The sequence below is a fragment of the Rousettus aegyptiacus genome, unplaced genomic scaffold (assembly GCF_014176215.1).
Source record: "Rousettus aegyptiacus isolate mRouAeg1 unplaced genomic scaffold, mRouAeg1.p scaffold_m13_p_12, whole genome shotgun sequence".
In the NCBI taxonomy this organism is placed as follows: domain Eukaryota; kingdom Metazoa; phylum Chordata; class Mammalia; order Chiroptera; family Pteropodidae; genus Rousettus; species Rousettus aegyptiacus.
This window is the reverse complement of record NW_023416287.1, coordinates 34,728,264-34,740,949: the sequence shown is the minus strand read 5'-3', so window position 1 is coordinate 34,740,949 and position 12,686 is coordinate 34,728,264. Positions and strand designations below refer to the sequence as shown.

The following is a 12,686-nucleotide window of genomic DNA, read 5'->3' as shown; positions in this document are numbered from 1 at the left end:
GCAGTAACCCAAAAGGTTTAATTCATTTATCAACCTGATTTTCCAAGTTTTTCATGCTGTTTTTCCTTTTTTGAGCCAGTCCATTGCAGGAAGCAGGTGAGAAAGGGAATAGAGAAGAAAAGTTTTTATTCTTTCAATATCAAGTGTATGCCCACTAAGATGAGTAGTTCCCTAATTTTCAGGAGAAAAACATTGGGAAAAGCAGGTATTATTGCTCTCACTGGTTTTTCCAACTGTTAACATTCCTGTCTCCTATAGGTCTCTTCACATGTCCTTTCAAAAACTATCTGAGCTCCCAGAGAGTCAAGCATTAGGCTAAAAAATACAACACCCAAGATAGGCATAGTGCCTGCTCTCAGCAGTTTACAAATTCTGTAACGGAAACATAAGAAAATAGGTAATCACAACAGCACAGTACTTCTCCACCCTCACTGTGCATCAGAATTACCCAGGGAGTTGTTTGAACATGCCTTGGCCTACCCTACATGAAATGAATCAATCTCTAAAGTGGGTCCGGGGTCAGGTCTCTGCATTTTTTAAAGTTCCCCAGGTGATGCTGATGCTCTGGGAAGAAATGAGAACTACTGCAGTGGAAGATGATAGAGGATAAGGGCAATGTGAGGACACATAAAAGTGGTACTCAATCCATATTAAAAAGATAGGAGAGCTAGAAAGAGTGAATTCTACAGAATGACTAGAATTGGCCAGAGAAAGAGAGGTGCTTGTGTGTATGGAGGGCATGGAGGCTATAGAGATGCATATTTGAGAGGAAATTAAAAAGTGCTAAGTCACAAAGATAAAAAGATTTGTGGGGAATTAAAAGCTCATACTAACCACAAAGTTTTGTTTAAAAGAGGCTAAAGAAGTTAGCAGGGGCTGATCATAAAGGGCAGCCACTGAGATTTCTAGGCAAGACCCTGAATAAGAGAAAGAAACACCTTAGAAACAAAAACAACCTAATACATAATAAATTCGAGGTTTGTTTTCTGTGAAAAAGTTATTAGTAGTAACTATTAATCTGAGGAGTTGAATCTTAACTAAAACATTTCCACATACTAGAAAAATGACCCACTTTACAATTAATATTTCTCTGACCTAGTTACAAATTCTATCATACAAAGATTCCTCTAGTATGTATATCTCTACTGGTCTCTGCCTAATGGAAAAATCCTGTTTTGGTAAGACTCAAGATAACTGACAAAGTATACCCCTCCTTGAGAACTAGGAAGGTAGCAGTTGAAAATAATAAGTTGAAAGACTTAAGTAACAGGGAAGAATATGTATACGTTATCTCTAGTCAGCAGATCAAAGAGGCCGACAAGCAGAACACAAGAATAGTCCTAGAAAAAGGCACCAAACACCTTTAATTTGCTAATTCTGACCTTACTTCACCATATAACAGCAGTTTTTCACGGAAGCTAAATATTAAGAGTAATTTTTATGAATGTGAACTTTAATTCTGCACTGGGCCTAAAATTTGGTCCCAAATTCTTAACATGTCTTTGTTAGAAAAATCTGGCTATTTAAGTAACACAGGATTTCCAATTTTCTAATTTGTATTGGGTTATCATCAAGAATGTTAATTTAACAACATGATAGTGGTTGACAAAAAAATTTTTATTAGCACAAGTATCTCATATAAATTTGTAGTTAATCAACTAAACTAAAAAGAAATAATCATCTTTTTATTTAGGTCTATTTTACATTCATGTTTCTTTCACGGGTTAGAAAAACAAACTACATAGGAATTGGCAAATCAAAGGAATTGAGAAGCTCCTTACTGGCCGGTATCCATTTCTGGCACTTGTCACAGAAGTAGGACAGCTGCTCCTCCATCCAGGAAACATCTCCTTCATCACTGTTGAGGGAATCCCCACTCTGATCATGAGACAAGTCCACTGATGCCTGGTCCTCTGATTCAACAATCAGGAGAGTCTCCCCCTCCACTTCACCCTCCTCCAGTCCTTCTGAGGTAGATGTTCTCGTGGCTTCATCATCGTGGCGACTTATCAAACTACTCAGGTGAATATTACTATCCATCCCTTCCTTCTCACAGGGTCAGAAGTGCTTTGTGTAACAATCCTAAGCTCTGGACACCAACCTTAAAGGAGCTTCTATCTGGATTACAGAGATACTTTTCAGAAGAATGCCACTTCTCTGCTCAGAAATAAAGAATTTTTAAAGCAATAATTCAGAATGTATGATCTACTGTTCTTTTACGTGATGGTGTTTAAAAGGACAGAGATAAATAAAAGAGTGAAGATCTCACTAAGCTATTTTCCATCAACACACTCAACACTATCTGTCTCATCAATAGTTCACATTCATTTCAAGTTATGTTTTTTGAGATCCTTTGCCAATAACATCTTCTCTTTCTGTTTTGAGTTTCTCAGTCAAAATAATCTGTTCTCCCAAAAGACGAATGTTTTCTTTTTTCCGAATTTGCCTCTCAATGTCTCTGATCACTCCGTCACGAAGCCTCTAAAAACATAAGAAACAGATTTCAGTAACACTCTGAACAGGTGGTTCCTTCCCATCCTTGTGCCATTCAAGTCCAAATAACAGTGTTACCAAAATATACTTGAAACTTTCAGATTCCAAATACCCAATTACTATATTAACTTTCTGTACAAATGTAAAATGTAATAAAGGTGTCATCAGATTAATTTGGTAGTATGATATAATGTCATCATTTAAATGATTACTTACCATATTTTAAGAAATTCCTAAACATTTAGTATAGAAGACTTAATTGGAAATAACAATTAAAAGAGGAAAAAAAACTGACACTACGTTGAATTTTAAAAGGAGTTTAAATGATATATGATACTTTAAAAGTTTGACAAGAATTACTACAGTAACTCTGTAATCTACTTTCATGTTAGCAATTATCTTAGCTGAATAATAAATATCAAAAAAAGATTATTAAAATTTGAACAAGCTGTAAGGTGCATGCAAGAAAGTAAAGAACCCAGCTTCTACTAGTACATAAAAAGTAAAAATTATACAGGATTACTAATCTAGTACATAATAGACAGAGAAGGGGAGAAAAAAAGACACATAAAAAGAAGGGGGGGAAGACACATAAAAAGACACATAAAAAATTCCAGAACATGGACCTGGCACCTAAGATGAGACTTTTTAAAGCATCAATTCAGTCATTACTAATAACTAACATTTTATAGTGTACAGGATACAAAATGCTCTAATAAGTTTTTAACAGTAGCCTCATGAGGCAGAATTAATAGGGATAGGGCCCAAAGTCTGGGTATTTTTTTAAATTATTATTATGTCTTTTTAAAAGACTCACAAAGTACTTTCATACTGTACCTCCTCCAGGCCTAGAGCTTACTCCCTATAATGGGGGAGTAGAGAAATTTGAGTCCTGAGACTAATAACTCAACTGAGGGCCAACTTTCTTGATCTCTGCACCCTTGGCAAGATCTCCAGAGACAGAAATGGAGAGATGCTAATTTCACTCTTCCCTTCCATTCTTCCTGTGCTCCTTACACCATACCTACACAACCACCCAAAGTCCTCGCTGTCCACTGAAATCGTTCCACACCTGCGTCTGAAATCCTACCCTGCCTTTTCAGATACTTTAGCACATGCTTAGGATCTTGTTCTCCATTCATTTGCTATCTTTCCCCAAATTTCAATGTCTATCCTCATTGCCTCCCATATCCTTCCTGTGGGATCCACTCAACAAACCATTACTAACCACTTACCTTCCTACTAACCGTTTCTCTTACTAACTACTAAGACGTGTTTGTTTACTATTCCAACATTTAGAACTCTGGCTTCTCATGTAAGTACTACTTGTTTTGCTGGGTTCCTGAAAGGATTAAAGATGATGTACATAAAGTGCTTAGTACAGTGCCTGGTATGTGACAGACAGTCAAGAAACAATAAGGAACAACAGCCATTATTTTATTTCTTGCTCCCTTGAACCTTCCAACACATCCACTGTCAATCATTTGGCCAATTCTTTCCCTCTGCTAGAAAGTAAGTCCAGAATGGATATAAGATAAACATTGGCTATCCTAATCCATCTTCATCTCTAACTTCCAAATATCTAAATCTTCTTGTTCTTCCACTCTCTATAACACAGTGGCTCTCAACTCTTGCTGCATGCATGTTAGAATCCCCTGGGTCGCTTTGTTTTCTTTTTCAGCTCCCCACCCCCACCCCGCTCTGGTTGCTTTTAAAACATACCAAAGACAGATCCCTATTCCCAAGAAATTCTAATCTAATAGATCTGGAGTAGGGCCCAACCTCACCTGCATTATAAAAACTTCCCAGAAACATTGGATGTGTAACTAGGGTTCAAAACCAAGCTCTAACCCAGCTCTACCCCGACACTCTGACAATTCCTATTCACTGACCAGAGCTACATCTGACAGATCATCCTCTGCTCCAGCAGTCTCGAATCTTTTTGGCACCTGGAACCAGTGCTCCTATGAGAATCTAATGCCTGATGATCTGCGGTGGAGCTGAGGCAGTGATGCTAGCGCTGGGGAGCAGCTGCAAATATAGATGAAGCTTCACTTGCTGGCACACCGCTTACCACCTGCTGTGTGGCCCAGTTCCTAATAGGCTATCTGCAGCCCTGGGACTAGGGACTCCTGCTCCACTCCATATCAGATTTTCTCGGGATCATCTTTTCCTTCTCTGAGGAGGAAGACTCTATACCAAAAGTACCCTTAGAACACATGCTTTAATCCAAAATCTCTGATTTTTTTCCCATGCCTTTTCACTATTAATCATCCCATTCTCTCCTCTCCCAAATTCTTGTAATCATCACAGACTTCTTGTCTGATTTCCACGGACTGGGAACACCAGGACAAAGACCTCAGCTGGTTCATCTCTGAATACTGAGCACACAGCACGGTCCAATGCAAGAAATGAGTTTATCATTGATATCATCCAGTTTACTGCTTTCGCCCTTGGCAAACTAGGCTCAACCAATAGCTGCCCCAAGGTGTTCTCTGAGAGTTCACCGACGACCTAGCTCCTGTTCTCACACTGAACATTTAGCACTGTTTTGAATCATTTACAGCCCAAGGAGCGGCTATGCCTCCTTATCTTTGTTTCCCCCAAAGTGCCTAGTGTTGTGCCTGGCACACAGTGATAAGTCATTAAACGTTGGACAACTTAAATAAATTTGGAGGCCAACATCGCTACCGTTCCCAGCATCTTGTTTCCATAGCAAATTGTTCCTAAAAAAATAAAAAAGTAAAAAATAAATACAAGCACCTCACCAAAACTTGGCCAAAGGCACGAAGGCGGGTGCAAGGAGGCCTTCTTTATCCTAGGGTTAAAATACTATTAGCATTTAAACCAAGTAAGATCCAACCTTGGGCCTGGGACTGGAGAGAGGCAGGTAACATACTGAATGCACTCCAAGGTAACCCTTTCCTTTCCTCTCCTTTCTAGAGGCCCTAGTAAGATGCCGAATGGTCATATCACTGCAACCTGGCTGTGACTTGAAAACGGTACCGCTGACTATCCTACCGGCGCGCATTCACGCGAGCCAAGCAACTTCGGCAGGGAAGGCTGGGCTCCCAGGCGCCGGCCAGGAGGAGTTGGCCTGGGCCTAGAGGTCGCACGCGGCCGCCGGGGCTACAGCACTCAGAGCTCTGCGGGCGGCGGCCCGGCCTCAGTCGCGAAAGCCTGAGGGTGCCCGGCTGGGCCGCGAAGGAGACGTGCAGGGATAAGACCAAGAGGAGCGGGGAACCCTTCCGAGAGACCAGAGGCCGAGGCCGCTGCCGCGTGGGCCGCAGAAGAGACGATCACGTGACACCGACCTGCTGGTCCTGCCGCTGTTTCACATGCACGCCGACCACGGTGGCCACCGTCAGCACCACCGAGAGGCCCAGCACCGTCTTCGAGCTCCTCGACATCCCCGCGCGGGGAGCCCTGGCCTCCCCTCCCACTCGCGCGAGGCCCCAGAGTGGCCACAGAGCGTGTCACTGCCCGCGCGAGCCAGGCCGGACACGTCGAGCGTAGAGTCCCAGCCGCTGCCAGGCGCGAGCAATCGAGCTCCGAGCGGCGCCCCTTTTCCATTGCAAGCGCGGCTTGGAGTGGAGGCCCCAGAACCGGAGGGATCCACTCCTTACCTTGCGGGCGGCCGGATTAAGACACTCTCAATTAAAATTCTGAAGAGCCCCCTCCCAAAGCTGGCCCCAGCACCTTGCTAGGTGGGAATGGGGTGTGGAGATCCAAGCCTGAGCCACCTCATTTTGTCCCCCCCCACCAGCGACAGGGGGCGTCCTGGGGGCGGCGCGGGATTCCCACTAGGGCACCTTGCTGTCTCAGATGCTTTACTCCATACCAGCTTCATCAAACGCAGCCCTTATTCTCCCCTTGGCAGGGGAGGTACCACCAGGAGATGGAATTTTGCTAGTTTAACGTAGACATGGTCATCTACTTTTTCACCTTGACATTGTGGGGTGGCTTCTCAGAGTCTGCTTTTTGAAATTGAAAAACCTGGCTAAAAAGCATGCTAACTGGACAGCGATATCTCCTTGCCTCCTGATATGAAAAAAAGCTGGTCACCTTGTTGCCCATGTAGTCTTTAAGAGGTCACTTTTACATCCTTAGAGCCTCAGTTCTCGCTGTGTCTAAGATAGTTCTGAGCCCACATCACTAGAAACACAAATGATGGAATGAAGTAGCCTGTCGAGAATAGCGGAAAGTACTGTCAAAAGACATAGAAAGACGTTTGGCTTTCTAGTAAAGAAGTATTATCAAGTTATTCTTTCCCACTAGAAATTACAGAGAACAAACTTCTTCCTATGGAAACAAGTATGTACGATATTGATTTAGGCTGGGTCTTGATTATTCTCCCCCAAGGTCTTCGACATTCATCTCTGTAGTACTCTGCTCTTCCCAGCCTCTTATGCGAGCATAAATGGCATGATGTGCTATTGCTCTTAAGAAATGTAATATAATAAAAATTTTAATAGTAAAACAACCATAAATACCCTTTTCAAATGTTATTTTGTCTGAAGCAAGTTTTTTTGTTTTTTTGTTTTTTTAGCAGAGGGAATGTACCACTGAATTGGAAAACGGGGTTCATGCCCTAACAGACCTTGGAGTTAAAACCAATTTAATTCAAGGTGTATTTGCATATTCTCTAAAGAAAAAAAAAATACATTAGACTGTTTTTTTTTCACTAATAGTAAGCTCTAGATACTCTTTCCCTCTAAGTCAGTGAACCTTCAACAGAGTTATATATCTTTAGAATGTACCCCAGAGAGTTTGATGGTCTTTCATTCTATCATGATTAATTTTTCAACTTGCTTTCTTGAATATTTTATTCTACTTTTAAAACATCTTTTATGTGTTAATAGTGTCAAATTAAAACATGGATTATCTGTTTAAATATTTATAAAACCCAAGCAGGATGTTTTGTGTAATTATTGTCTCATAAATTACTGGGTTGTGAGAGAATGACTGCATACCATCAAACATTGAAACCAACTTTTTTTCCCATTAATATAATTTCCATCTACTGTAAGTACATTTTTAAGTGTTTGCAGTGTGTTTGAATGAAAGCAGTTTTCTGGGACAACTTAAAGAGTCTCTACTGATGAATATATTTTCAAACAGAAAATGTCTAGACTTGCTGATTGACTTTTTTTTCCAATAAACTTTTTTAAAAATATTTTTTATTTTTCAATTATACTTGGCGTATGTTATTATATTAGTTTGAGGTATACAACGTAGTAATTAGAGATCTGTATAACTCCCAAAGTGATCACCACGATAAATCTAGTACCCCTCTGCCCCATACATATTTATTACAATATTATTGACTACATTCTTTATGTTATACTTTATATCTCTGACTATTTTGTAACTGTCCATTTGTACTTCTTAATTCCTTTGCCCCAATACTCTCCAATCTGGTAACCCTCAAAATATCCTCTGCATCTATGAGTTCATTTCCATTTTTTTGCTGTTTTTTTTTTGTTGTTGTTTATTTTGTTCTTTAGATTCCAAATGTACATGAAATCATAGGGCATTTTTCTTTCATGAAATATCTTTTCCTATACCTTTACTTTTAGTCTGTGTGTGTCTTTTAATCTGAAGTAAGTCTCTTATAGACAGTATATATAAGGGTATTGTTTTCTTATCCATTCAGCCACCCCATCTTTTAATTGGAGTGTTTAATTCTTCTTCATCTGAGGTATTTGTTGATAGATACGTAGTTGCTGCTAGTCTTTATTTATATTTTTGATCCATATTTCTTTTTCTTAAAGAAGTCCCTTCGACATTTCTTGTAACACTGGCTTGGTGGTAACGAACTCCTTTAGCTTTTACTTACCTGGGAAGCTCTTTATCTGTCCTTCAATTCCGAATGATAGCTTTTCTGGGTAGAGTAATCTCAGTTGTAGATCTTAGGTTTTTATCACTTTGAATACTTTGTGCCAAGTCCTTCTGGCCTACAAAGTTCCTATTGAGAAATTGGCTGATAGTCTTATGGAAGCTCCCTTGAAGGTAAGTCGTTGCTTTTTTCTTGCTGCTTTTAAGATTCTCTCTTTGTATTTAACATTTAGCATTTTAATTATGATGTATCTTAGTGTGGGCCTCTTTGGGTTCATCTTATTTGGGACTCTTTCTGAACTTCCTGGGGTTGTATGTCTATTTCCTTTACTAAATTAAGGAAAGTTAGGGAAGTTTTCCATTATTATTTCTTCAAATAGGTTTTCAATTTCTTGCTCTATCTCCTTTCCTTCTGGTACACCTATGATGCTAATGTTGTTATGCTTGATGTTTTCCCAGAACCTCCTTAAACTGTCTCAATTTTTTGGATCCTCTTTTCTTGTCGCTCCTCTGATTGGGTGTCCTCTGCTACCCAATCCTCTATAATGGTGGTTTGTATTCCTCATCATCCACTCTGTTGATTCCCTCTAATGTACTCTTCATCTCAGATATTGTATTCTTCATTTCTGATTGATTCCCTTTTATAATTTCCATTTCCATTTTTATATTTCTTATCTCTTTGTTAAAGTTCTCACTGAGCTTATCTACTTTTCCCTTAAGTTCCTCGAGCCTCCTTATAACTGGTGCTTTGAACTCTGCATCTGGTAGATTGCTTGACTCCACTTTGTTTACATCTTTTTCTGGAGCTCTGTTCTATACTTTCATGTGGAACATGCTTCTTTCTCTTCCCCATTTTGGCTGCCTTCTGTGTCTGTTTCTACGTACTAAATAAAGCTCCTAAGTCTCCCAGTCTTAGTAGTAAAGCTCCTAAGTCTCCCAGTCTTAGTAGCATGGCTCTATGTAGTAGGTGTCCTGTGGGGCCCAGTGGCATAATTCTGAGAGGGGTTTAGCTGCAGGCCAAGTTTAGCTCCAGCCTATGCCCCTCCAGGGCCATCTGGTAAGGGTCACCAAGAAATCCGCATATAGATGCCACCCATGCTATGCTTATGGTTGCCTCAAGAGGCCATGCCAGAAACTGAGGCTGGCTGCCTGCCACCAGTGCGGGGTTTGGAGCTGCTTAACAAGAGGCACAGGGCACACTGAGAATACCATTGGATGGGGCTTGGGTAGGGCCACAAGTTGGGAGGGGCGGAGTTTTAGGGAATCTTCCGGGTGGAGCGACCTCTCTTATCCAGTTTAATGATCACTCAGCTATGGCGGCACCTGTGTCCATACACTGGGAGGGGGAAGGGCTCAACAAAGGAACAATGGATACTGCCAGCACTTATGCCCGGGAGAAAGCCTCCCCTCTGGCTGTCACCCCGAAGCCCAACAACTCAGTGTTCCCCACCCATATGTCCCTGGTACCCCTCAAGCAGATGCACAAATGCTGGAGCTCAGAGTGAGCAAGTGCATCACCACCAAAGTCCAGTCATGGTTATGGTCCCTTTGAAAGGAACATCTGCACCTATTTGCTGCTGCTGCCATAGCCTGTCTCGCTTAGCCCACAGGGACTGAGGAGCCTCACGTCTCCACCCCTCCTGCCATTCCAAAGTGATTTCTTATTTTTCTCCCTAGTTGTAAGGCTTCTGTTCATCCAGGCCCCAGGTGACTCTACTTACTGTTTACTCTGTGGTTTCATCATAATTTTGGTGTGGTCATAAGAGGAAACGTACAAAGCCTCCACCCTCTATGCCATTCTGACTGGTCTCCGCCCAATAAAATTTGACTGAATGTCCCATGAGCAGTGTATTCCAGGTACTCGCCCCATCCCTCGAGCAGCTCAATGCCTGAAAGGAAGATAGACTGGTATATCAAATAATTACAATAAAAAGGACAGTTGACAAGTAGCAATTGTTATGAACTGCATGTCAAAATCATAACCCCCATTCTTATGTTAAAATCATAACTCTCAATGGCATGGTATTAGAAGGTAGGACTTTTAGTAGGTAATTAGGTTTAGATTAAGTTATAAGGGTAGAACTCCTATAATGGGATTAGTGTTTTTGTAAGAAGAGAAAGAGACAGAGCACCTCTCTACCATGTGAGGACATAGTAAGAAGGTGACCATCTGCAAACCAGGAAGAGATCTCTCACTAGAACTTGACCATGTTGGCACCCTTATCTCACATTTCTTGGCCTCCAAAACTGTGAGAAATAAGTTTCTGTTGTTTAATACACCTGTTCTATGGTATTTTTGTTATACCATAGTTATGGTATAACACAGTTACAACAGCCACAGTTACACAGCCACAGTTACAACAGCAATAAACTGTTCCCCAAAGTTAAATGTTAGTGTGGATCTACTGTTCTAGAGTCAGTATCACCCAACACAGGGGAAGATTCAAGACCCAGTGTTCTGTCAGAACCTTCTAGCAACTCCCCTCCAAGAATCAGGTGCTGGCTGGTCTTAAATTCCTCACTTTCTTTCTCTCAGTGATAAATCATCTCTAATGCTGACTTAAATGGAAAAGTTCTGCTTAACCATTGGAGACTTTGGGTGAAAGATGCTCCTGAAATAATCACAGAAATAAGTACAGGTAGAGTTTTACTACAATGTCTAAGACTTTAAAAATAGAGGTCCACTCATGCACAAAGAGGGTAAAAAAAAAATGCTTCATAATATTAGCAAATACGTAACACATTCAGGCACCACACACATTCTAGAGCTGTTTATCCCTTAGCTAGCATCTCCCCATTTTCCCTACTCCCCAGCCCCTGGCAACCACAATTCTACTCTGCTTGGATGAGTTTGTCTTTTTAGATTCCATATGTAAAAAGTATTTTTTTCTGTATCTGACTTATTTCACTTAGCATAAGTTCCTCCAGGTTCATCCATGTTGTTGCAAGTAGCAGGATTTCCTTTTTTTTTTGTGGCTGAATAACATTTTGTTTATGTATATGTATATGTATACACACATATACACACATATGTATATATAATCTCACAACCTGTTATCCAATATTTGTTGATTGACACTTAGGTAGTTTCCACATTTTGGATACTGCGAATAATGCTGCAGGCAACATGTGAGTGCAGATATCCTTTTGAGATGCTGATTTCGTTTCCTTTGGATATACACTCAGAAGTTGGATTACTGGACCATATAGTAGGTCCATTTTTAGTTTTTTGAGAAAGCTTCATACTGTTTTCTACTATTGTTGTACCAATTTACATTCCCACCAGCAGTGTACCAGGGTTCCCTTTTCTCCACATCCTCACCAATACTTGTTACCACTTGTCTTTTTAATAATAGCCATTCTAATAGGTGTGAGGTGATATTTCACTGGGGCTGCGCTTTGTATTTCCTGATGATTAGCGATGTTGAGCACCTTTCCTTATACTTGTTGAGTATTTCAGTTGTAAGATGAATAAATTCTGGGGATCTACTGTACACCATGGTAGCTATAATTAATAATACTGTATGTATACTTAAAATTTGCTAAGAAGATAAGTCTTAAGTGTTCTCACTCCCCCTCCCCTGCACACACACACACACATACACAAAAGATAACTATGTGAAGTGATGGATGTGCAAAATTATCCCGATTGCATTAATCATTTAACAATACATAGGTATATCAAAGGATCACATTGTACATCTTAAACATGTACAATTTTTTTTATTTGTAAATTATGCCTCAAAAAAGCTGGAAACCAAAGAAATTTTAGACATTTTTTAAAGAACCAAGAAGAAAAAAATTATATGTATATACACACACACACATACTCAGAAAAACAATTAAGCTCTGATATATGCCACAACATAGGAGAACCTTGACATCTTGAAAACACTATGCTGAGTATAAGAAGTTAGTTACAAAAGACCAGTTAGTGTATGGTTCCATTTATATAACATGTCTAGTATAGAGATGGAAAGTAGAACACTGGTTGTCAGGGGCTAGGGAATTTAGGAGATGGAGACTGCTAAAGAGTATCTTTTTGAAGTGACAAAAATGTTATAGAATTAGATTGTTGTGGTGGGTGCACAACTCTGTAAATCCACTAAAAACTGTTCAATTGTAAACTTCAAAAGGGTAAATTTTATGGTATATTAATTACTACTTCAAAATAAAACTGTTAAAAGGTAAAAAAATAAAGCTGTTTATATCTATCAACTCATTTCATCTTCATAATGACCCTTTAAAACACATGCTGTTAGTATCCCCATTTTCTAGGTGAGGAAAGTGAGGCGCGGAGCAGTAGGTAACATGCCCAGAGGCACCAAGTTACAAAGTGACCTGATTAGTTTTGT

The 12,686-nt window shown here is 40.2% G+C and overlaps 2 protein-coding genes across 3 annotated transcripts in view; both read right to left on the bottom strand.

Moving 5' to 3' along the window:
- KAT14 (lysine acetyltransferase 14) overlaps positions 1–5,377 on the bottom strand; it is a 36,982-nt gene extending 31,605 nt beyond the window's left edge. Inside the window, exons 1-2 of one of the 2 annotated variants that reach the window (XM_016146118.2) lie at positions 5,357–5,377; positions 1,782–2,481 (exon numbers count right to left, since the gene is read on the bottom strand). In XM_016146118.2, coding sequence (XP_016001604.1) covers positions 1,782–2,040 — 259 coding nt within the window. In that variant the 5' untranslated portion in view covers positions 2,041–2,481; positions 5,357–5,377. Of the gene's footprint in view, positions 1–1,781; positions 2,482–5,356 lie in introns of those variants that run through there. The other variant, XM_016146123.2, reaches the window with a different exon arrangement.
- Positions 2,309–5,993, bottom strand: LOC107511611 (protein PET117 homolog, mitochondrial). The gene is made up of 2 exons (XM_016146124.2): positions 5,808–5,993; positions 2,309–2,481 (listed from the first exon to the last, which is right to left on the bottom strand). Exons 1-2 carry the CDS (start codon positions 5,901–5,903, stop codon positions 2,335–2,337), a joined length of 243 nt encoding a protein of 80 aa, XP_016001610.1. The 5' UTR covers positions 5,904–5,993; the 3' UTR covers positions 2,309–2,334.
- Between the last annotated feature and the right edge of the window lie 6,693 nt (positions 5,994–12,686).